The following is a 22,863-nucleotide window of genomic DNA, read 5'->3' as shown; positions in this document are numbered from 1 at the left end:
CTCCACCACCATGGATCCCAGTATCCCTCCCACCCCCATCCCTCCATTTCACCTTGCCTCAGTGGCAGGGCACTCCCTTTTGTTCTCTCTCTCCTTTTGGGTGCTGTGGTTTGCAAAAGAGTAATTGAACGGCAATCATGTTCGGTCTATAGACTACTTTCAGCATGCATCTCCCATCCTGGGCGGATCTTCCCAAAACCCTTTTTTTGGTGCTCCCTTCTCTATCTAAGCTGCCTTACCCCTAGAGTGTGCAGCTGGCCTCCAAGCCATGGAGTAAACCTCCTGGTATTTATCTCGGCTATTCTTGGGTGTTAGTCTCCATTTTGTTACTTTATGTTCCCCAGATGAATGCAATCTTTCTATATCTGTCCCTCTCTTTCTGACGCATCCCGCTTAGCATGATACTTTCCATGTAGTACCACTTGTATGTAAATTTCATGACTTCATCCTTTCTAACAGCTACATAGTACTCTATTGTGCAGATGTACCAAAGTTTCTTTAACCAGTCATCTGTTCTTGGGCACTCAGGTTTTTTCCAGATTCTAGCTATTGTAAACAGTGCTGCAATGAACAAACAAGTGCAGATGTCACTTTGACTATATATTTTTGCCTCTCCGGGGTATAAATAGTATAAATAGTTTATATTTTAGAGTTCACTTTTGCTCTGTGTACTCTATGGATTTGGATCCATGTGTGGACATTTATAATATCATATAGAGCAGTTTCGCTATCCTAAAAAAATCTTTTCTTTGACTATTCACCTCTTCTTCCTCTAAATCCCTATTAACCACTGGTATTTTCACTCTTTCTGTAGTTATGATTTATCTAGAGTACTAGGTGGAATCCCCAAGTTTTGATCTTTTCAAATAGATTTATTTCACTTAAAAATAGGCTATAGGTTTCTCTACATCTTTCATGGCTTGATAGTTCATTTCTTTTTAGTTCCAAATAATATTCTATTGCCTGTATATATTCCAATATATACAGTATACTGAAGAGTATCTTGGTAGCTTATAGATTTCAGCAATTACAAATAATGCTGTTATAAATGTTCATGTTCAAGATTTTATTTGAACATATATTTTAAATTTTCTTGAGTAAATCTGAATGTAACATAGCTGTATTATATAGCAAGAATTTATCTGGCTTTGCAGGAAATAATCAAACTGTTCTGCGAAGTCAAAGTTCCATTTTTGTTTTCCTCAGCAATGAACGAGCACTCCTTTCTGCTCTACATCTGCTTTAGCACTTGGTATAATCAGTATTTTGGATTTTGAGCATTCTAACTGGTGTGCGGTTTGTCTTAAATTTTATTATATGACAACATAATATGAAGTATTTTCTCATATGGCTATTTTACATCTGTATGTATAACTTCTGAGGGATTGCTCAAATATTTTTCCATTTTTTAAAAAAATAAGTATTATTCAGAATTTTTCGTATATTTTAGATAAGTTCTTTATGTCTTTTCTATGTATTTTTCTTCAGTCTCTGGCTCATTCATTCTCTTCCAAGTATATTTTGCAAAGCAGAATTCTGTAACAGTAATGAATTCCAACTTATAATGTATTTCTTTCAAAAACTATACCCTTGGTGTTGCATCAGAAAAAGTCTTCACTGTACCTAGTGGATATTTTTTCTCAGAAATTTTACAGTTCACCTTTACATTTAGGTGTATAATCCATTTTGAATTATCTTGCAAAATGTGTTAGATATGGGTCCAGATTCATTTTACTGCAAGTGAATGTCTAGCTGTCCCAGCAGCATTTACTGAAAACAAACAAACAAACAAAAAAACACACAAAAAAATCAACCCTTTATTTATTCCATTGTACTGCCTATATCAAAGATCAATGGACTATATTTATGTGTGTCTGTTTCTAGAGCTTCTGTTCCATGCATCTATTTATTTTTCATTTCAGCAATACTATACTGTCTTGATTGCCATAGATTTATGTTAAGTCCTAATGCCAGGCAAGTATCAGTCCTCTGATTTTGCTCTTCTCTTTCAATACTGTGTTGGCTATCTGGGTCTTTTGCCTCTCCATTAAACATTTAAAACAAGCCTGTCAACTTCTTACAAAATAATTACTGGTATTATGGTTAGGACTGCAGTGAATCTATCTATCTGTTGAGAAGAAATGATACCTTACTAATATCCAATCTTCCTATCTATGAATGTAAAATATCTCTCCATTTATTTAGCTATTTTTGATATTTTATATGAGAATTTTGTAACTGTCTTTATATGTACATCTTTTAAAATTTATTCCAAAGCATTTTATTTTGGACGCTAAAGTCTAAGAATTATTTTAACATTTTAAGATAATTGGGAAAAATCCAAAGCATGTTGATATATGTAAAAAATATGTAAAAATTCAAATCTAGCATCTATATATAGTTTTGTTTGATAATTATGCTCATTCATTTACATATTTCTCTCTGACTGCTTCAATGCATAACAGTATAGCCTGAGAAACTTAAAGGATCTATTACTTAGCCCTTCACATAGAAAGTTTTCCAATAGCTGGGAATGCAGTTTAGTGGTACGCACATACTTTCCATGGAGGATCTGGGCTGTACTCTGTACACCATACACACAAAATGTTTGCCCATCCCAGGTCTAGATTTCAAATAGGAGATGGCAATAAATTTTTAAAATTTTTTAATTGGTCCAAAGTTTTAAACAGTAGAACCAATGAAGCTAGTAAGATTAACCAAAGAGTTTCAAAGGATGAGGGATTCAGAATGTATAAAAATGGACAAAGACACTTGGAAAGGAATGACAGAGGTAGAGCTGAGTGACACAGAAAGAGCCCACCCACTGTGTGCGTGTCACAAAGGCCAAGGAAGAAAAAGCAGCCAAAGGAAAGGAAGGTGGGCTATGTTGAATGGTCAGAATCACATTATTTAATTGGATTCGATAGTATCTCTCACTGTACCGATTCAACATGAAAAAGTAGATACATTTACATAACTGTTTCCTTAAGCTCTGCTGTGAAAGAACAGTAGATAAATCATGACAAAAAGAAAAATAAGAACTAACAAAAGGAAATTTAAAGATCATCAACAGAACATGTTACATTCTAGTGGGAATGACACCGGAGAGAAAGAGAAACTGATGAGAGAGGAGAAAGAAGCCAATATTACAGGAGAGGCATCTGAGAATGTAAGAAGAATCATATTCGGAGCCTCAGCAGGATGTTGTTCCGACAGAGCAAGGAAGCCTCTTTTACCACAACAGATGGAAAGATACAGAATCAGTGCACCGAAACAGAGAAGAGGTTTTAGAGTGAAAAGATAAATTTCTCACTTTTGTGTTATCACTCTATAAAATACTATGTCTCAATTCTCTGTCCTCTTTTCTGAACCCATGTAACTTTTTAAGTTTCAAACATTTTCAGGTCTTCACTAGGCTTCATATACCAATAATTCATCCTCTGTCATTCCCAATAAATGTAACGCTGTGTTGATTTCACACTCCCAATCGCTGTTTTGACCCTCTATGGTAAGCAGTCACAGTGCAATACAAAGCATCCCCAACACTGAGTTACATATATGATGTTAAGATAGGTATAGAATCATAGTTGTATTTACTGTATGATAAATTGATACTCTCAATTATAGAATGTAAATGATGGCTTTTATGAAGGGAATAAAATGTCCACAAATCAAGACATTTAATGCAGTAAAATCAGCCCTTCCTTTGAACATTTATAATATTATTCTCTCACATTTAATATATATTTGTAATATAAATGCCATCAAAAGTTATTTTATGAATTTTATCTTGATGCTAATTAAAAGAACTATGTACTTTTGCTATCAGATTGTTTTGTTTTTAAGAACCTTGCATTTAGAATTAGAGAAAGCCTTTATAGTACTTCTCTCCACAAATACTACATGCTTCCAGCAGAGGGCTCAAGGATACTATTTTAAAGGAAAAATTGAGACAGCTCATTGCACAATAAAAGCTATTGTAAACTTCTGTCAGTAATTCTCAGAAAAGTTCTTTTTAATTGGGATCTATTAAAATTAATCCAACCCCCCTTAAATACAATAAGGTAACATTATTTCTATGCCATGCATTTATGAATACATATACTTTTTATTGAATACCAGAGAAATAAAGCCATAAAACGGCCTATGTGATAAGAGCAAAAATAACAAGAAAGAAAACAAATAACATGGATGTTAGAGAGAATTTCTATGAATGCTGTTTTTCATTTGTATTTTTATTTATTCTTAGTAAGGCATGGGCAGCATTTTTTATTTTCATAGATAAAATGTAGTAACTTATTTTCATAGAATTTGCTTTTTGTTTTTATTTCTGAAAATAGGATAGAAAAGTTTAAGAAGCAAGTGAAATAGCTTTTAACAATTTGGGGAGCTGGAGATACTTCATTTTTGTAAGCAGCTATAATGGGTCTAGCACTACTACATTTATGCCTTTAATAACATTAAAACATTCTTGATATTCCAAGTACTTTCAGACAAGGTTCAAAATGTTTTTATTCACTTTATTTATCTAGATCATAGTCATTTTAAAAATAATCTGAGAGATAAATAGAAACTTTTTGTTTGGTTGGTTGGTCTTTAGACTACACGCAATGGTGCTCAGAATTTATTCCTGGGCCTGCACTCAGAGCTTACCCCTAGCTCTGAGCTTGGGGATCACTCCTGTCAATGCTCGGGGGACACTATGGGCTGGCAGGGATCAAACTGAGATAGGCTGTTTGCAAGACAAGCAACTTATCTGTTGTACTATCTCTCCAGCCCTACAATCATTTATAGTTTAGGAATATAACAAGCTTGGACTATCAGAACATGAGAACACTAAAGTAATACAAGGTGAGAAGACAAGATAGATGACAGACGAAGCTATTTTTTTTTGTGTGTGTGTTTGAAATTGTATTAAGTGTTCACTATTTTGAAAAAGAACATCACCTAAGATGTGCCCTGTGCTATCTCAGTTGCTAGAAAAGCATTCACATATCACCCTGCATCTGCATACAGCCCTCCCAGAACTGCAATTCCAGATATAGACTATCATGTTTTCTAGGAAAATTCTGTTCCAGTATGTGCATGATGAAAAAGTACATTCTTTCCACTTGTTCTATAATGGTTAAGACTTCCTGATAGTTAAAGTAATTTGTGTCACTTAAATTATTCAAGGATTTCATTTTAGAATAGTGAAGGTGCACTTATATTACTAAAGCCTGGTGTAGAAGCAAATCTGGTATCAGATGACATGCCTTCTAACCATCACTACAAACTGCATACTTTCTAGGCATCAGTGTATAATTTTTCAAATGAAATTTTTAAAGAATAGTCCAACAAAAATGATGGTTTAGGGGTAGATAGCTCTCTTTTGTTGTATAAGGAAAGATAGATATACTTTTAAAAAGTTATCAATAGGCTAATGTCATCCTATGAATATCAAGGAATTAATTAAGGTTCTCAACTACATAAACTCTTAACCTCATTAGAGTCAGAGGTAATTTGATTTTGTGGTTTTGTTTGGTTGGTTGGTTTGGCTTTTGGCCATACCCAGAGATGCTCAGGGATTGTTAATCCTGGCTGAAACTCAGAAACTACTATTGGAGGTGCTCAAGAGAACATATGGGACATCAGAGACTGAATCTGGGCAAGCTGTGTGCAAAGCAAGTGCCGATCTACTGTGCTATCTCTCCAGCCCCTCAGTCAGAGATAATTTGAGGGAGTCCTTAAAGGAATAGTCATAATTTTCTTAGGGTTATGATTATGAGAATAATAACTATGCACAAATTCTAGTCTTCAAGGAGCAATCATTTCTACTTAGAAATAATCCCAAATGGGAGCTGCTGCTCACCCTCAATGACAAAGAAAAAATAAATAAATAAATAAATACCATAAAGAATAAAATGTTTGGTAATGCAGCTTTCTTCTGAAACATTCAATAGAAATGTATATTCAAGTGAAAAATTCCATTCCTGATACTAACAGATTAAAGTTCAGACACACAAGTGCCGCCTATATGGAAAACTCTTGCTCTACCCGCATTTGCTGATGACTATAAAAATACATCAATCCTCCGTGCTGGGTGCCTTCAGTCATTTTGGGACCTAATCAGAAACCTGTTCTGTTCTTCCCTGTGAAGTCTCGTGTGAGTATCAAGCCTTTTCATATCTTCTTGGCGAATGTAATCAGACTTTGTATCTAAATAAAATTTTGGAGGGTGAAAGGATTACCTCATATCTTCAAAATGACTGTAGCACTATAGCACTGTCCTCCAGTTGTTCATCGATTTGTTCGTGCGGGCCCAGTAACATCTCTGTTGTGAGACTTGTTGTTACTGTGTATAAACTAAGACATCTTGGGGCCAGAGTCATAATATAGCAGGTAAGGCACTTGCCTTGCATGCAGCCAACTTGATTCCATCTCTGACATCCCATATGGTCTCCTGAGTCTGCCAAGAGTGATCTCTGAGCACAGAGCCAGGAATAAGACCTGAGTACCATCAGGTATGCATCCTTCACCCACATCAGCCCCCACCCCCCCCAAAAAAACCCACCAACTAAGAATTTCAAAACTTGCAAGTTATTAGTCAGGAAATGAAATGAAAAAGTCAAGAAAAGAACTTCAAAAAACAACATCAGTTTTATTATCAAATTAGTTTGTTCACCTAGGAAATACGACTATAACCAATATCACTTCTTTACAAAGACCCATTTTTTTTTTATTTGGAGAAGGGGCACGCCCAGCTGTGCTCAGGGTTTAGTTCTGGCTCTGTGCTCAGGGATCATTTATAGCAGAAGTGGAAGGACAAAATGGGGATTGAATCTGAGTCAGTCACATGTAAGGCAAGCACTCTATGCACTATACTATCACTCCGGCCCCTCACAGAGACATTGTAGACATGATATACTGAGCAAATGGCTTTATAATTTTTCTAGTATGAACTAAATCTTAGATAAAGCAGTACACACAGATTTAATAAGGTAGAAGAGACTGATGTGAATCAGATATCCTCTGTTAGAACAGATTGAGTCCTTCTCCCAGGAAGGAGATACTCCCATGTGATTTCAATCAATTTGAATCAACCATTGTTCTTGAGAAGCAGATAAGCTTTGGGTCCATTGAAGTTTTTCTTGGGTTCCAATTGAAAAAATTAGGCTTCTAAGGGACTAGCCAAAATCTGATCTTCTAAAACCTATCTGAACATCTATTTCAGAATCAACAATAAGGGCCCCAGTTGGTCTTTGCCATTTTGGTCCACTATACTATGATAAGGGTTTATTATTCAACTTGACATCTTAGGAAGCCATAAAAGTTCCCTTTGGTATAGGGTTCTTTTCTGTTAAGTTGCTTCACATTCTCTAAAAGGATGAATGGTAACATTATCTTCACTATAAAGCAGATACTGACCCAATGATCTACTGATAACAAAGAAAAGTCTCCCCGAAGGCAAATAATACAGAGCTTTCAGAGATCCAAGGAAGAAAGAAGGAAGGAAGGAAGGAAGGAAGAAGCGAAAGAAGGAAGTAGCTAACAAAAATCAAACTTTATTCCTTCACTTCACTCCCCTTGAAATATCTATATCAACAGTTCAGTAATGGACTGTGGCACAGCCCTGACAAGAATTATGGCGAGAAGAAAATGATCGCTTTCTGCACAATTCAAAATACCCTTCCTTAAAGTGTGGATTTCCCCCTGTGTCTTCTAGAGCCTGAAGGCACAGTACAGGTTTCTTGGAACCTTTTTACTTTCTAGACTTCTGTAGGTACTTCCAGGTGAACTAAAGATTTTTCAGCTAAAATATTTACATCACTGAATAGTCATAACACTGCACCCAAGAGAAGCATTTAAGAAAATTTTCCACAAGTCTTGTTCCATGTGCTACCATTTAGTTCAACCAGGTTATAAGTAAATCTGATGGGGACATTTTCCATGTAAAGTCACACATCTGGAAGGTAAGGTCCGTGGGAAGGCAGTTCCAATTAAGACTCCTGTCACTCTGCTGCTAAGCCTGACACTCAGATCTCCGGAGAAAAGCATCATGCTGTGAAGAATGAATACAATTTCAAGGATCATAAAAGTGTAAAGCTACAGTGTTTGCTTGATTGGGCCTATTAAAAAATCATGTGAACATATTAGAAAATGAAATGAGAATCCAAAAGAAAAAAAATGTTACCATGTAAAGCATGAAAAATAACATAGGGTTTCTTTAGTTTTCATCCCTAAATGCAAAAATATCTTTAATTGACCACAATTATAATCCTCAAAAAGTTCTTTTTCCATTTAGCCAGTATTATACTTTCCTAGAGTTTCAAAGAGCTTATAAATTTTAATGTTATTGGCCACACAATACATCTTTGTGAAAAACATTTCTGTGGACCAAAGAGAAGTAGTTATGATGGGTACTTACACGAAGATAGGATTTACCATAAGGAGCCAATGACCAGAATTACTAGGTAATGAAGGGAGCACAGTTACCAGAGAATCCTTCAGATGTCTGAGATGCTATAACTAGTTCAGGGATAAAAAAAAATTAGCATCAATGTAGAGGTATAGAAATTTCAAGGAGAAGTTTTAAAAGTAAAGAGTAATATTGAGAGGACTTCCATGTTCAGTCCTCCATTTTTCCATCTTAACTAGCCAGGATTCTAGAGGCTTGTTCCACAGACTTGAGGGTTAGAAGTGCACCCATTTCCAAGCAGGGCTCTTTTTTTTATAAAAAGGGTTTGAATGTTAGTTGCTCATCTCTGTCTGGCTGAAATTTCTTGCTCCTGGGTGATTGACATCTGGTCTAATTTGGATGGGAATTCCTCTCTCCGGGTACTCTCTCCATCACAATCCTGCTGCCCCTCATTTTTTAGCAAAGATGGAAAGTGAGGAGACTGGGGCAAGCTCTATAATAAGGTCCTCTTTTCCACCAGGAAATAAGTTTTTGTAGTTTCTTTGGCTCAATTTGTTCTTTTCACCCTAAGGCAGACTCTCCTACTTACATTTTTCATCATGCCACTTATACCCAACCCCAGAGCTAGTCCAGGACACAGCCTACATAATGGTCTGGTTCCATTCTTCTGCTGAGTTCTGCTACATATGCCTGTTTAAGGAGGCATGTGAGGGCTGCGATGCATCTCAGGCTCCAAGCAGGTTTACCTACAGGAAGGGTGTGTCTCTAATTCATCTGGAGATGAAGCTTATTGTGCTTGGTGAGATGCTCCTAGATGAGAAAAGTGCATGCATTGTCAGAGGATTTATGAGCTTCAGGGGAAGAGTTTGATTTTTCTTCTAAATTTCCAGGATGAAATCTGTGGGCCAATTTTAAGAAGGCTATGCTTTAAAGCACTGTGTAGGAGGAACATGTTACACTTGCGGCATTCATTCATCACACCCACTCTGTACTTCCAATTTTTCTCCCAAGGCAGTGACAATTTTCAGACGCTTAAAATACTTACATTTTATACTATGCTTACTACAACTGACTAAATGTATAATCAGCTGTCAGTGGAAATAACCATAGGTTGAGAAATTAAATGTTAGTCCTGGTTTTTACAAATGTAGATACATGCCATGGCTGAAAACCATAAATAAGTGATGACCACAAAAGTAAAAAGAAAATAAGAAAGTGAAGAACATTTAAATTACATTTAAATCTATGATGGAGCAATAGCACAGCGGGTGGACTAGAGTGATTGCTCAGAGGGTAGGGTGTTTGCCTTGCATGCACCCGAAAGGGGTTCAATTCCTCCATCCATCTCTGAGAGCCAGGCAAGCTACCGAGAATACCCCGCCCACACAGAAGAGCCTGGCAAGCTACTTGGGGTGTATTCGATATGCCAAAAAACAGTAACATGTCTCGCAATGGAGACATTACTGGTGCTCACTCAAGCAAATCAATGAACAACAGGACAACAGTGCTAAATCTATGCATTTATATTCCCAAATCTTTAGTTAATAATTATTTCAGTTCCACAACTAGAAATAGGAACTTTTGCATTTTCCAGGTATAGTTGTAATTCCAGCTTCATTTTTTTTATGATGATTTGCGTTCATAACTCAAGGGGGTGATTACTGAATAATCCTCTTAGTATTTAAGACACCAAACTTCTGTGGAAGTTTTTCAAGAAAGACTGTATCAACTTTGACTTTTCAACAAAGAGCAGTTATAATCCAATAAAAATGCCCTTGGAACACTTGTGAATTGAGGGTTAGAAAGGTATCCAAGTTGAAAGAACCATCAAAATAATTCACTCCCTATGGTGTCCTAACATATCTCTTCTTCCTCCTTCAACAAAGTTTAACAAACCTTACAATCTTTAATTAATGACATGGCACACTAAGAAAGAGTAATTCATTTGAAATTAGGATGGTTGAGTTTAACTCACAGACCAACATATACTGGGAGAATGGTTTAATAACTAAGTAAATAACTCAGTTATTCACTCTATCTGCCACATTTGCAATCCTCACCAGCAGCCCACAGCATCCTCTGAGCTGTTGAGAAGGTAAAATAATACACAAAATTGTCTAATGAGGCTTGCCTCTTGCAGAAGGTGCTTCTTGAAATGTCAGTCTCCTTCTGGGCATCTCAACACACACTCAGAGCAGATGAGTTATTGCTACAGGCTTCAATTTCATTCTTTTGTGGATGCACAGGTCAAGAATAGTCAATTAGTAGAATGAATGTAACTCCAGGCCTGTCCTTAAGGCTTTCTTTCTTTTTCTATAATCACTAGTCAAGTGATTCCAGATAATTTTCCTCAGTTGGATTTTAATTTTTATTAAAAGTAAAATATAACCATTTGAAGATTATGACCCTAGATAAAAGTATTCAATTATCCTTCTAAAATCTACATCTTCCCAAGTTTTCTTACCCTTCAAAAAGTGTCCCTCCAAAACAATTTTTTAAAGTTTATCTTCTGCTGGCTTCAGCTTGTGTTTCATAGATTCTTTGTGCTATAACAGTATATGAAAAATATATGAAATATGAAATTGTGTCCATTTATAACAGTATAAATTTTAAAACTGGACACTATGAGTTTAAACACATATTCTGATTGACTTTTCATTGTCATTCATCATCATACATGATATATCACAATTATATAGATGATGTATGTATATTGTGAAATATATTCTGAAGTATACTGTGAAATATATTGTGAAAGAAGTAACAGAGGAAGGAAAGCAAATAAGGCAGTCAACTATATTTGTATGAATAGTTCATCTCAACATTAACAATAATTTTTTGCCAAATTGTTTATTATTACTTTCAACATGCTTTATAGACTATACCCCCCAAGACCAAACTACTCAGTTGCATTAGCAACTGAACACAGAAACTCATTACTTGGGTAGGTATCAAGAAAACCAATATTTACAATTTCAGTCTATTGTAGACTAATGAAATATGAGGTTTGGTTATCAATATTACTTTAGAGATGAACAAAAAGCAGGTGTGGCTACAATTCAGGCAGGAAGAGATAAATGTGTATAATTTAGTTATCTTTCCTTACAGGTGCAATGCAAAAAGCATATAGCACATTATTCAGTAGCCTCACTAGAAATATGTCTTGGCAACTCTGACCAATCTTAATATCCTAAGGCAAGATATTTGGCTGCTGACCCTGACCTTGAAATTCATCTCCTTTCTTTTCCCCTTTGCACCTGCTACTTCATGGGTGATTTTTCTCCTGTCTACACATCATTTTCATTTCAGCTACAGAGTTGTCTCAATTACTTTACAAAATGTATCTCAAACCTGACTAGTTCCAGAAAAGAAAATGGATAATAAATGATGCATTAATAAGCTTCTAAAGAAGGGGAATGTGCAGAAAAGTGCACTATCAACACCCATCAAGACCCCAATAACACATTCTCCATGAAGTCTTGCACCAGTTCACCAGGCCTCCTTTTTCTCTACTGTGTCTTTTATTCTCCTTCTATTATGTCTCCCATCATAACAAGGATGTGCTATTAAATACATGTGACTCTCCTCCCCCAGGTTGTGAGCCTCCCAAGAGGCTCTTAGTTTAGTGGGAAAGATATTGAGCAGAGCAGTTGGATAAAATGAAATCAAAGAGTAAACCTTTATAAAAGTGCCTGCATCCATATTGACTTAGTTGAACTGGTCTCATAAAATAGATGTTCTCTGGAGATCCCTATAAATTTTAAAACAAATTTGTCCTATAAGCCATCACATTCTAATGGAAATACTTGACTCCATGACGCTGAGATATGAGTGGAACAGATAGTGTCAAGATATTAGGCACAGATTTGGGGGGCTTTATATGCTACTGGTCTTATTTCTACACCAATAAAATCATTATAAAAAAACACTGCGCTTTGGTGGTAACAAAACACCTTGAGTTATCTTGAAAACGTTTGCCCAACATTGTAGCTCTGTAGGTATTTAAAATTTTCTATAGCAACGTGTTGAGCTTAGATTAAAATACAATATTCACTGGAATAAGCTTAAAGTCAAATTTCCTTAAGAAACTTTACATAACTTTAATTATAAAATCAAGTGGATATGGCATTTCTTATATCTAAAAGAGTAAAATGAATTACAAGAAAAATACATCTCAGATCTGCCTTGGTGCAGTTAAAATGTTAAGCTTCTAAGATCACATTTGATAACATACCTGTCCTGTATATGCAAACTCCAGAGCCTGTTTTAAACCAAGGCTGGTCACACCATGTAAATTCACTTCATCAGCTCCACTTTCCACCATACAAAGACTGAACATTGCCTGAAATAGCAGATAAAGAGAGAGAATCATTGTACTTAAAAAACATGAATGTAAGACAGCACCTAGAAAAGGTAGGGAAGAATGTTTTACAAATTAAAGGTTGATTTGGGGTGTTTTCTGCGGAGTGAACATTCCTGGTGACTGCACAAGCCTAATGGTGCTGGGAGTGAGGGCATGAGGGCTATAACTGCCAGTGCTTAGGGAGTCATAGAGTCCTGAGGACCAAACTCAAGGACTAGTGCATGTGTGTATTCCCATTCTTTGAGCTATCACTCTGGCCCTTGGTTGTTTTTTTGGGTTTTTGTTTTGTTTTGTTTTGCTTTTTGAGTCACATCCAGTGATGTTCAGGGGTTATTCCTGACTCGCACTCAGAAATTACTCCTGGCAGTGCTTGGGGGACCATATGGGATGCTGGGAATTGAACCCGGGTCAACCACATGCAAGGCAAACACCTTACCTACTATACTATTGCTCCAGTGCCTGGTTTTGTTTTTTAAATATTTCTACAACGGTGCTGGAGCGATAGCACAGCGGGTAGGGCGTTCGCCTTACACGCGGCCGACCCGAGTTCGATTCCTCCGCCCCTCTCAGAGAGCCTGGCAAGCTACTGAGAGTATTCGATATGCCAGACACAGTAACAACAAAGTCTCCAATGGAGACGTTACTGGGCCCGCTCGAGCAAATCGACGATCAACGGGAGGGCCTTTACCTTTACCTTTACCTTTTCTCTACAAGTACTGCAAATCACAACTGTCTGGATGGTACAGTAAAACATAAACAGCACTGTACACTTTAGATTCAAATTATATCTTTTGATGTTCCCTGCGTGAAACGTACAGTTCACTCACTGGGTCATTTTCTATCCTAGGTTATCATTGCTGCCATGTAAGAAGCAGAAATTCTGAAAATTCTTGTCAACATGGGATGGTGTAACACTTTGGACTTTTCTGCCATTTTCTGCTTCATCTCAATGACATGCCACGGCATGTTCTTTTCATCTGCCATCTATCAATCTATTCCATGGGGTCTCAAAGTGGGGTCCCTGGGCTTCTAATACCAGAATCACTCTTAAACTTGCTAATGTGTAGATTCTCAAGGCACATGGTCACAATACTGAATCAGAAACTCATGGTTGGAGGCCAGAGATATACATTGTAATGAGCTATCCATTGTAATGTTTACTTAAGTTTGAGAAGGACTAAGTCATTAAGTAAAAATAAATTTACCCGAAATCTAATCTCCAAATGGAGAACATATTGAAAATAATACTCTGCATGAGATAAACACGATGTTCAAACAAAAACAACTGAAAATTTAAAAAATGAAAACTGGCATAATTAAATAAACACATTAGTTTTTTCTAAACCTCTTCAATATTAAACCCTTAACAATTTTGATTTAGAAGAGAAAAAGAATCTTCAAAATTCTGTTATTACTAATAAAATACATTATTTGGGAAAGAACAGAATTCTGCTTTATGGTATTCCATAATACTTTATTCTGTGTTGTAAAGAATTAGCTTTATGAAAAGGTTAACCCTGGTCTTTGCCCTTGCTTCTGGGAAATGATGCCTAGGTCCCTGAAATATCCACTCTTAGGTTAATGCCTTTGCTTTTTTTTTGGGGGGGGGCAATTTCCACTAACAGTTTCACACAAGATTTATGATGCGTTTGGTCAAGCCGGATCGAATCTGATCCTCAGAACAACTGGACCTTAAAGATACAGTTTGGGTTACAGTGGAGACCAGTGATGAAGATTTAAGCACAAAGGAAATTTGTAGTTAAGGCCCAGTAAAAATTTGTCCATTAAAGGCTTGGACAAGCTTTCCTTGTTGGCAATCTTTTGTTCATACTGTCTGACAGCATTACCTAGAGAGAGGTGACCCTGTCTAATCCTTCAGGGAGAAGGATTATAAATTCTGAATCTGGTCTCTTTCTGGACTCTGCTCTATGTTTTTCTTTACTTGGTTGGGTCTAATTTGGGTTCTTTCCCACCAACAAACCCCAAGTATAAAAGTTTTAGCGAGTTCTATGAGCCTTTCTAATGAAATATCAAATCTAAGGCTAGTTTTGGGAAACTCCTTAATCATGTACATGGTGTCAGAACAGAGAGATGCCTTTAGGAACTCGAATGACTTAATAAAATTTATTCATCTGTTAGCAGGTTTTGATTTCAACAAATTTAGCTCCAAGCCACACAATTCAATGTGTTTTAAATTAATCTGCACAGAAAGAACAGGATTAATCATTGTTTCATTATTTCTTCTGGATATCCTTATTCCCATCACATTACGTTAGAGAGTTTTAAATTTTTGTAAAACTCTCCTTGATAATTTAATTTATATTAAAAATTTAATTCAGGGGCTGGAGAGAAAGTACTGTGGGTAGAAAACTTGCCTTATATACAGATGACCTGAGTTTGATCCTCGATACTTAATATGGTCCCCAAACCCACCAGGAGTGATTTCTGCATATAAAACCTGGAGTAATCCCTGAGCACTACTGGGTATGAATCAAAAACAAAACAAACAAATTTTTAAAAAAATTTAGCTCAGAAATATAAAATTATTATCATTTGAGAAATGCATGAACATATTTTAAAGAATTATAATTTGAAAAAATTAAAAATAGCACTTAAAAAAACTAAGGACCTCTGATGTATTCAATACGTAATAAATATTTGCAGTTATATTTGCTATATTAAGTAAATTAATTTTTATTAATTTACTTTAAGTAAATAGTCCTTTAGAAGCTGCTAAAGGCAAATCATCAATATAGTAAATTTGTAATTTAATTTGATTTAAATACAACTTCCCAATGCCACTACCAGAAGTTAAGGAATCTGTAGTAGACCAGGAACTCAAGCATTGAAGTCACATAATCCTTGCTTTCTAGATGAACAGTGATTGAGGGCAAATTTGCAAACAAACATTTCTGGCTCTGATCTCTGTAAAGTAAAATTGGACAAACACATTATCTCTCTATGACTCACTTTTCTCATGTGACAGATATGACTGAAAATTGTAGTAATTTCACAAACTGATTTGAAAAATATTTAGTTGAAATTATAAAGTATTGAGAACAATGTCTGACATATAGAAAGCTCCTAGTAAAATGTATATTTTTAATAACAATAAAAATAACTGAATTTCTTTTATGTACTAATGCATTAGAAATGCCAGTTAAAGGGATAGATATGTCAGAATAACCAGCTAGTAGATTTGGATTTTTTCTTTTCTTTTCTTTTCTTTTTTAGTGGAGAAAGATTACCAAGTATAGCTACAGACAAAAATGATAAAAAATTAGCTCGAAAATTAAATGAATACTGCTAATGCATTTGTAGAAGTTCATAACAGAAAAATCTTTCAATTAATGTAATTCAGAATTTACTTATAGAGCTTTTGCAATGACTTTTAAAAGAACCTGAAAGACATTTCAGTGGTTTTCAATACCTTTTACAAAATTACATGGGTAATTTTTAACAATTCTAGTATTCTCTATGCTAATTTATTTTTTTCAGATAGTTTGGGTTATAATTACACTTGATATGGTGACCAAATGTTCTCTATCATCCTTAAATGCAGAATAAAACAGAAATCATTCAAATTTCAGAAGAATTATATGGATTAATGAAATAGAAAAAGTTACTGAACTAAATAATAACCAAGATAACAAGACATGTTTTTGAACCTGCTTTCCGAGTGATCTTTTCCAAGCCACAAGAGAAATACTAGATTAGGATAAGGAGGAATCCTCAATGAGAGCTGTTAACTGTTGAACTTGGTCTGACTTGTAAAGTTGGGGAAAACACAACCTCTCATATAATTCATTTGCATATCTGAACATATCTGAATAGGCAATTAAAAAACAAAATTGTGGTTGTGGTTGCATGATAAGGGATAACCATAGAACAAAGAAAGAGAATATAAATTTTACTCCATTTACAGAAGCATGATTTTGATTAGTAAAATGAATGTATATTATTGTTAATTTCTATCAATCCCTCTAGAAAAAAATCCTTGGTTTATTTTTGATACTCATGACTATGCAGGAAGTCACATCTGATTTAAATTGTGGTTCTACAACCTACAGGTCAAGCAAGGTTTGCTTTGACCATTCAACTTTTGGCTAGTTTCTGCTCTCTTCACTCCAAATTCCTTCTCTCTAAAATGGGAGTAAACAAACTCTCAGGGTTGTCATGAATTTTAAATATTTTTATGCTCAAACTCTAGTATAGGCACTTAATAGATAAAAACTGTTATTTTAGTCCAGGTAAATTATCCTGTTCTGTCATCTCTCCCTTCAATTACAATTAGAACTTTTTTTTTCCTTAGCTCTCTTGCTCCCTCACTGACTTGTTAAAAAAATCCATTCTTTTCAAATATTTAACTAATGACAATCCTAGTCAAAATCCCCAGGTCTGACTTTAGAACTTTGCTTTGGCCGTGTACTCTTATATTCATTATTAACATTCAATAATCCCTATTATGCTTATGAGCATTTTATTAAGTTCTAGCATATCACAGAACTTTAGAAATTTAATGACACTAACTTAAAACACCATAATTTGGGGGGCTGAAAAGAGTAGTCTAAAATACAGCAGATAAAGTTCTTGCCTTGCTTGAGGCCAAAACGGGTTTAATATCAGGCACCCCAGAGGGTCCTCTGAGATCCACCTTATTCCAAACACAGAGCCAGGAATAAGGCTTAACACATGGCTGAGCGAAGCCCTGAAATTAAAAAACCCAATAACAAATTCCCCACAAGAGCACCATAATTTTTCAGAGGAGGGCTCTGCAATCAATGCTCAGGAAGTCTGGAGACCCTACCCACAATTCTCTACGAAGTAGACCAGTGGTTCAATGCAAGGGTGTGAGGAGGCATTACTCCAGCCCTGCAATACCTAGGATGCATGGGCCACTCAGAGGTGCTGGAGATTCCAGGGCTGCATCAGGCAATGCTGGGGACTGGGTGAAGTGCTGAGACTTGAACCAACATCAGGCACAGGCTAGGCATTTGCGCTAACCACTGTACTATCGAATGGCCCCATTTTTTAAAGACATTAGTAAATTGATTAATAAAAATTATAAAAGAGGAGGGAACCAAGCAACCAAGACCAATGCCTTGGGTGGCCCCTGGGAGAGATTACAGTCTCCCCTGGTATGAATTTATAAGATCAAAGCTGTTTTTAGGATTGAAATTCTTGAAAAAGTAAACTGTAAGTCCCATGAAAGTGGGCATGTCTTCCTCCCTTAGAGTGAAACCTTAGACCATAGCACTGCATTCACATAATAAGTTTATGCGAATGAATACATGTAAGTGAATGAATAGACACACGTTTTGAAACTAGATTTGTGTATAATGTCTAAATATTTCTTGTTAGCATAAACAGAGCTAATTAGTTCAACATAAGAAGAATTTCCTGAATGTGAAGTGTTTTAGCTGGTAGAAGTTTTGTAGCTGGTAGATTTTTAATTTTAAAATCCTATTAAAATTAAACAGAAAGAATTTTCACATAAGCTAAATGCATCTGAGTTCAAGGTAGGCATTTAGGAAAAGGTAGCAATGTCTTCTATCTAGACACAGCATTCTGAAAAACCTTAAGATAAAGTTTGTTTAGAAATATGAAAGCATTTCAGAATGCTGCGAGGTTCACACTGTTTTGTCTTCAGGAACACTGCAGCCAGGCTAAGATTTACAGTTATCATAGCTCACTCTTGGCTGATAATGTATTGCTGCCATCACAAATCTTTCTAACTAAAAACACAATTTGTGAGCCCTGTCCCTTTAAGTGCCTACCACAGTGAGATCTGTGGGTTTATGGTGCATCATTTCTTTTGTATTTCACAGAGAAATGACACAAATTGAGTCATAAAGATCATAGTACACGAATTAAGCTTCTCTCGGTCATGTTAGTTGTCATGTAATCATAAAATGAGCTACAACCAATTTTTGGATGGCACATTAGGTCTCAAAACCAACCAGTGGAAATTCTGCTACATCCACTAAGATAGGTAGAATGACAGATGACAGACTATTTTTAAGGCTTAAAGATGATGAAAGATGATTATCTTTCTGATGAATTTTTTGAAGCTTTAGAGTTTCCCTAGACATGGGCAAAATGTTCTATGAATTTTGACTTTCTCAAGAGCCCAAATGGTTTTACAGGTGAAATAATGGTATCATTTGGGAGCTCATTCCATTTTTAATGTTATGAGAGAGTTAAATAAAAGCAAAGAAACATTGTTAAGGAAGTTATTGAAAAGAGCAATTGGTGATGACTGTAGCCCATCTAGATTGATCCCTTACACCTGTCCTGTCCCTGTAACTGTCACTGTCCTCCCGTTCATCTATTTGCTCAAGCGGGCCCAGTAACGTCTCCATTGTGAGGCTTGTTACTGTATTTGGCATATCAAATACATCATGGGTAGCTTGCCAGGCTTTGCCGTGCGGGCAAGATACTCTCGGTAGCTTGCTGGGCTCTCCGAGAGGGGCAGAGGAATCAAACCGAGTCGGCCAGGTCCACCACGTGCAAGGAAAATACCTTACCCACTGTGCTATCGCTCTAGCCCACCTGTCCTATGTCCAGTATTATATAATCAGTGATGTTTATAATGGTCATGAGTCATTAGAGATTTGCACTAACTTCTGAATCAACAGAGATTACATTTTTTTCAATTTTGGCTTAATGGTGATAATGCTTTATTGCATTTTGGTTACACCTTACTTACATATACAATTGGTAGTAAATCTCAGCTAATGATACTGTTCAATTAACCACAACAGCCAATTTCCCAGACATTAAAGAGAAAAGAAGCCTGATCATAGTTGAATTGGATGATTTACTTCTTTATCTCACAAATGCAAAAGCAACCGGATCCATTAGGGAAGTTTAATGACCTGAAAGGCTAGGGTTGTTTCATTGGTGATTTTCCTTCTCTATATCTCTAGTTGTTTTTAATACTTCCTTTAACATTCTAATCATACTAAAAAGGAATGAAATAACAATATAAAAATGGCAAAGTTATGGCACTATAAACATAACAAAGTAGCAAAAATCTATATATTTAAAAGAACTATTTCCACTCTGCATTAAGAAAAAGTCAACTACAGATGTAAATAATGTGTAACAAATTGGTTTTCCAACATCTTAAAAATTGTAACTTGTTTATTCAAAGGCTCTTTCTAGATATTACAGCTTGACTCAGCACAGTTGCTTCTTAAATTAACTATCAGTGATTATAGGCTCTGTAAAAACAGTATCATTACAGTTTATCATATTTCTCTCTAAAATTATTTTCCTCCTAAACACAGCTGTATATCAACTATACTTATATCTTCTGACAGAGAATGAAATGGAAAAGAAACACAAAGTGTTTTAGTTTTCCTAGCTATAATAATAAAAGTTAAGGTCAAAATCTTGCCTATCATAAAGTCTGGTTATCTATAAAGAGGTTCACCCTTGTCACTCAAAAGCTGGCCTTAGCCTTGGGTCACCTCACAGATCCTTTGGCTCTGCACATTCTTCCTGTGTTTCTGTCATCTCCCATTACTCTATCATATGCTATCTTTTGGATATGGGATTTCAACACTTCATTACCCATCATGTCAAGAAGTTTATTCCTTTATCTGTTTCTAATTTAACTCTTCCACATATTTGGAAAGATACTTTTACTCTTTCATTTGGAACCTATTAAACAAGCTACTAGAGAATGAAAGAATATTTTGGTCTCACTTAGAAGCCAGTGTAACAAGTCTATCTTTTAAATCTACCGAAGACACAATGATTGAGTCAAAAGGTAGACTGAGGGCTGAAGAAATAGTACAGGGATTAAGGTGCTTGTCTTGCACAGGGCTGACCTCGGTTAGACCCCTGGCACAACTTATGATCCCTCAAGCACCACCAGGATTGATCCCTGAGCTCAGAACCAGGAGAAAATTCAGAGCACAGCCAGATGTGGCCTCAGTAACCTCCAAATGAGCAAACTAAAAGAAAATCTTGTGTATTTAAAAGCCCTTAATAACTAAGATACAGAAGAGGCTCTTTTGTCATTATCAAGCTGTATAGGTTGTATGTGGGTTTAGGTGTGTGCCTATATGTAAATTTTATTTACTTTTTTCCCCCTTCCCTTTATCATTGTTGCATCATCAGTGGTCAATATTTATTGTGCTCATCAAAAACTGCACATCAGTTTACAAAGCTCACTCTCAGCTGAGGTGCTCACCAGAAGTTGTGGTGCTTGCATCTGTGCTCTCAGGGTCTCACTCTTAGTTGCGGTACTAACTTATATTTTAGTTGGAAATCTCACTTGGGTGTCACTGTTGTTCTGACACATATGTTAGCCAGGGGTTGTGCTTCCTGGCCATCATCCTCACATATTTTGTAGTTGCAGTGACCTCCAGAGGTTGTGGTGGCCCCCCACCTGGTTGTGGTGTAACCAAAAACTTTCAGTAACACCAGAGATTACAGAAAACTGAGCTGCCAGGATTGGTCATGCTCTGTATATGTGGGTGTATTGAGGATCAAACTTAAGACTTCATACTTGTAAGGCAGGTTTCTAAACCACCAAACTCCAGGTTCCATGAGGTATACTTCAGGGTTATTACTTTATATTTACTATATACTTATTATTTTTTATATTTGCCATATACTATATTATATATAGTATGTATACTATATATAATATACTTTTATATTTACTATATACTATATTAATATATATTATATATATTATATATTATATACTTTTATATTATATACTTTTATATTTACTATACACTATATTAATATATATTATATATTATATACTTTTATATTTACTATATACTATATTAATATATACTTATTACTTTATAAAGTAAGCTTTTCTTCTATAAATGGAATTTTAAATATCTTTAGCCTCCTGCTACATAAGGTATAGAGCCTAGGCCAGCAGTTCACTTTTGTCCCCCTACTTAACCTATATTTGGTAACAGCTCTTAAGCCTATAGACTATTGTAATTTATAAGAAATAAATTTATTTTCCATTCAGATGATCAGGATGCATTTATCCCTGGCCTCCTTCCCTGCTAACTGCCCTCTCTCTTAGTCTTCATTCATAGATCTTATCTCATAGGGGGTTTTGGAATTTTGAATTTCCTGAGTAATGATGGCAGCATCTTTGATCATATATAAGGTCTTTTGTTTTCCAGTTCCTGAGAAAGCTACAGATCCACAAAAAGTTTAAATGTGTGTCTTAATATTCTCAACATGTCTATGTTAATGAAGTTTAACTTTTGGGAAATTCCTGAGTTTGAGAGTCGCCTGCCTTGAAAACCCAATGTTTTCAGTAGACAACTTTCAGTTCTGCTTCTAATTTAGAGAGTAGAGAGGGAAATAGACAAAATTCAACTATCAGTGGTCAATGAAGCCTTTATGTCATCCCATCCAAAGAGATTTAGAGCTCTTTAATACTGGGGGACCAGTCTTATGACATGCCACCTTGCTGGATTCCAAGCTCCAAGAGGACAAAAGCTCTTTATTCCAGGTTCTCATCTGTTTCCTTTTATCTGTCTATTGATTTGTGTACTTAATAATAACTAAATGAAATTGTGAATAAAGTATTTTCCTGACTTCTGTGCTTGATTCTATCAAAATTAATCAAGTTTGCAGAGGAGGTCATGAAGAGCCACTGATTTTGTAGCCAGTTGGTCAGAAGTACAGATGATAATAATACGGGCTTATGATAGGTACTTGTAGCTTGAGGAAGGAATTATCTATGTAAATGGGGTCCCCAACGCTGTGCCAGTCTTCTTCCCCTCCCAGGTCAGTTAACCCGCCAGTATTCAAACCCAGGACTTGGTTTTCTCTGTGCAAGCACCCCAGTTGTCCTCTAGGACCCTGGGAAAAAAAGGAGCCCTGAGCCTCTTTCTCTTCATCCCCAATGCTGTGCCGGTCTTCTTCCCCTCCCAGGTCAGTTAACCCACCAGTATTCGAACCCGGGACTTGGCTTTCTCTGTGCAAGCACCCCAGGTGTCCTCTAGGACCCTGGAACAATAGCAGCCCTGAGTCTCTTCCTCTTCATCCTCAACGCTGTGCCAGTCTTCATCCCCTCCCAGTTAGTAACACATCCCCCAAACCAGGT

The 22,863-nt window shown here is 36.0% G+C and overlaps 1 protein-coding gene across 2 annotated transcripts in view; it reads right to left on the bottom strand.

Annotated features, from left to right (window-relative positions):
• Window positions 1-22,863, bottom strand: part of KLHL32 (kelch like family member 32) — a 224,029-nt gene that overhangs the window by 103,724 nt on the left and 97,442 nt on the right. For both annotated transcript variants that reach the window (XM_056125147.1, XM_056125149.1), the window contains exon 4: window positions 12,633-12,740. In XM_056125147.1, the coding sequence (XP_055981122.1) occupies window positions 12,633-12,740 (108 nt within the window). The remainder of the gene's footprint in view (window positions 1-12,632; window positions 12,741-22,863) is intronic.

Source organism: Sorex fumeus, unplaced genomic scaffold (assembly GCF_029834395.1).
Source record: "Sorex fumeus unplaced genomic scaffold, SorFum_2.1 ptg000054l, whole genome shotgun sequence".
Taxonomy (NCBI): Eukaryota; Metazoa; Chordata; class Mammalia; order Eulipotyphla; family Soricidae; genus Sorex; species Sorex fumeus.
This window is presented reverse-complemented; position numbering and strand designations above follow the sequence as displayed.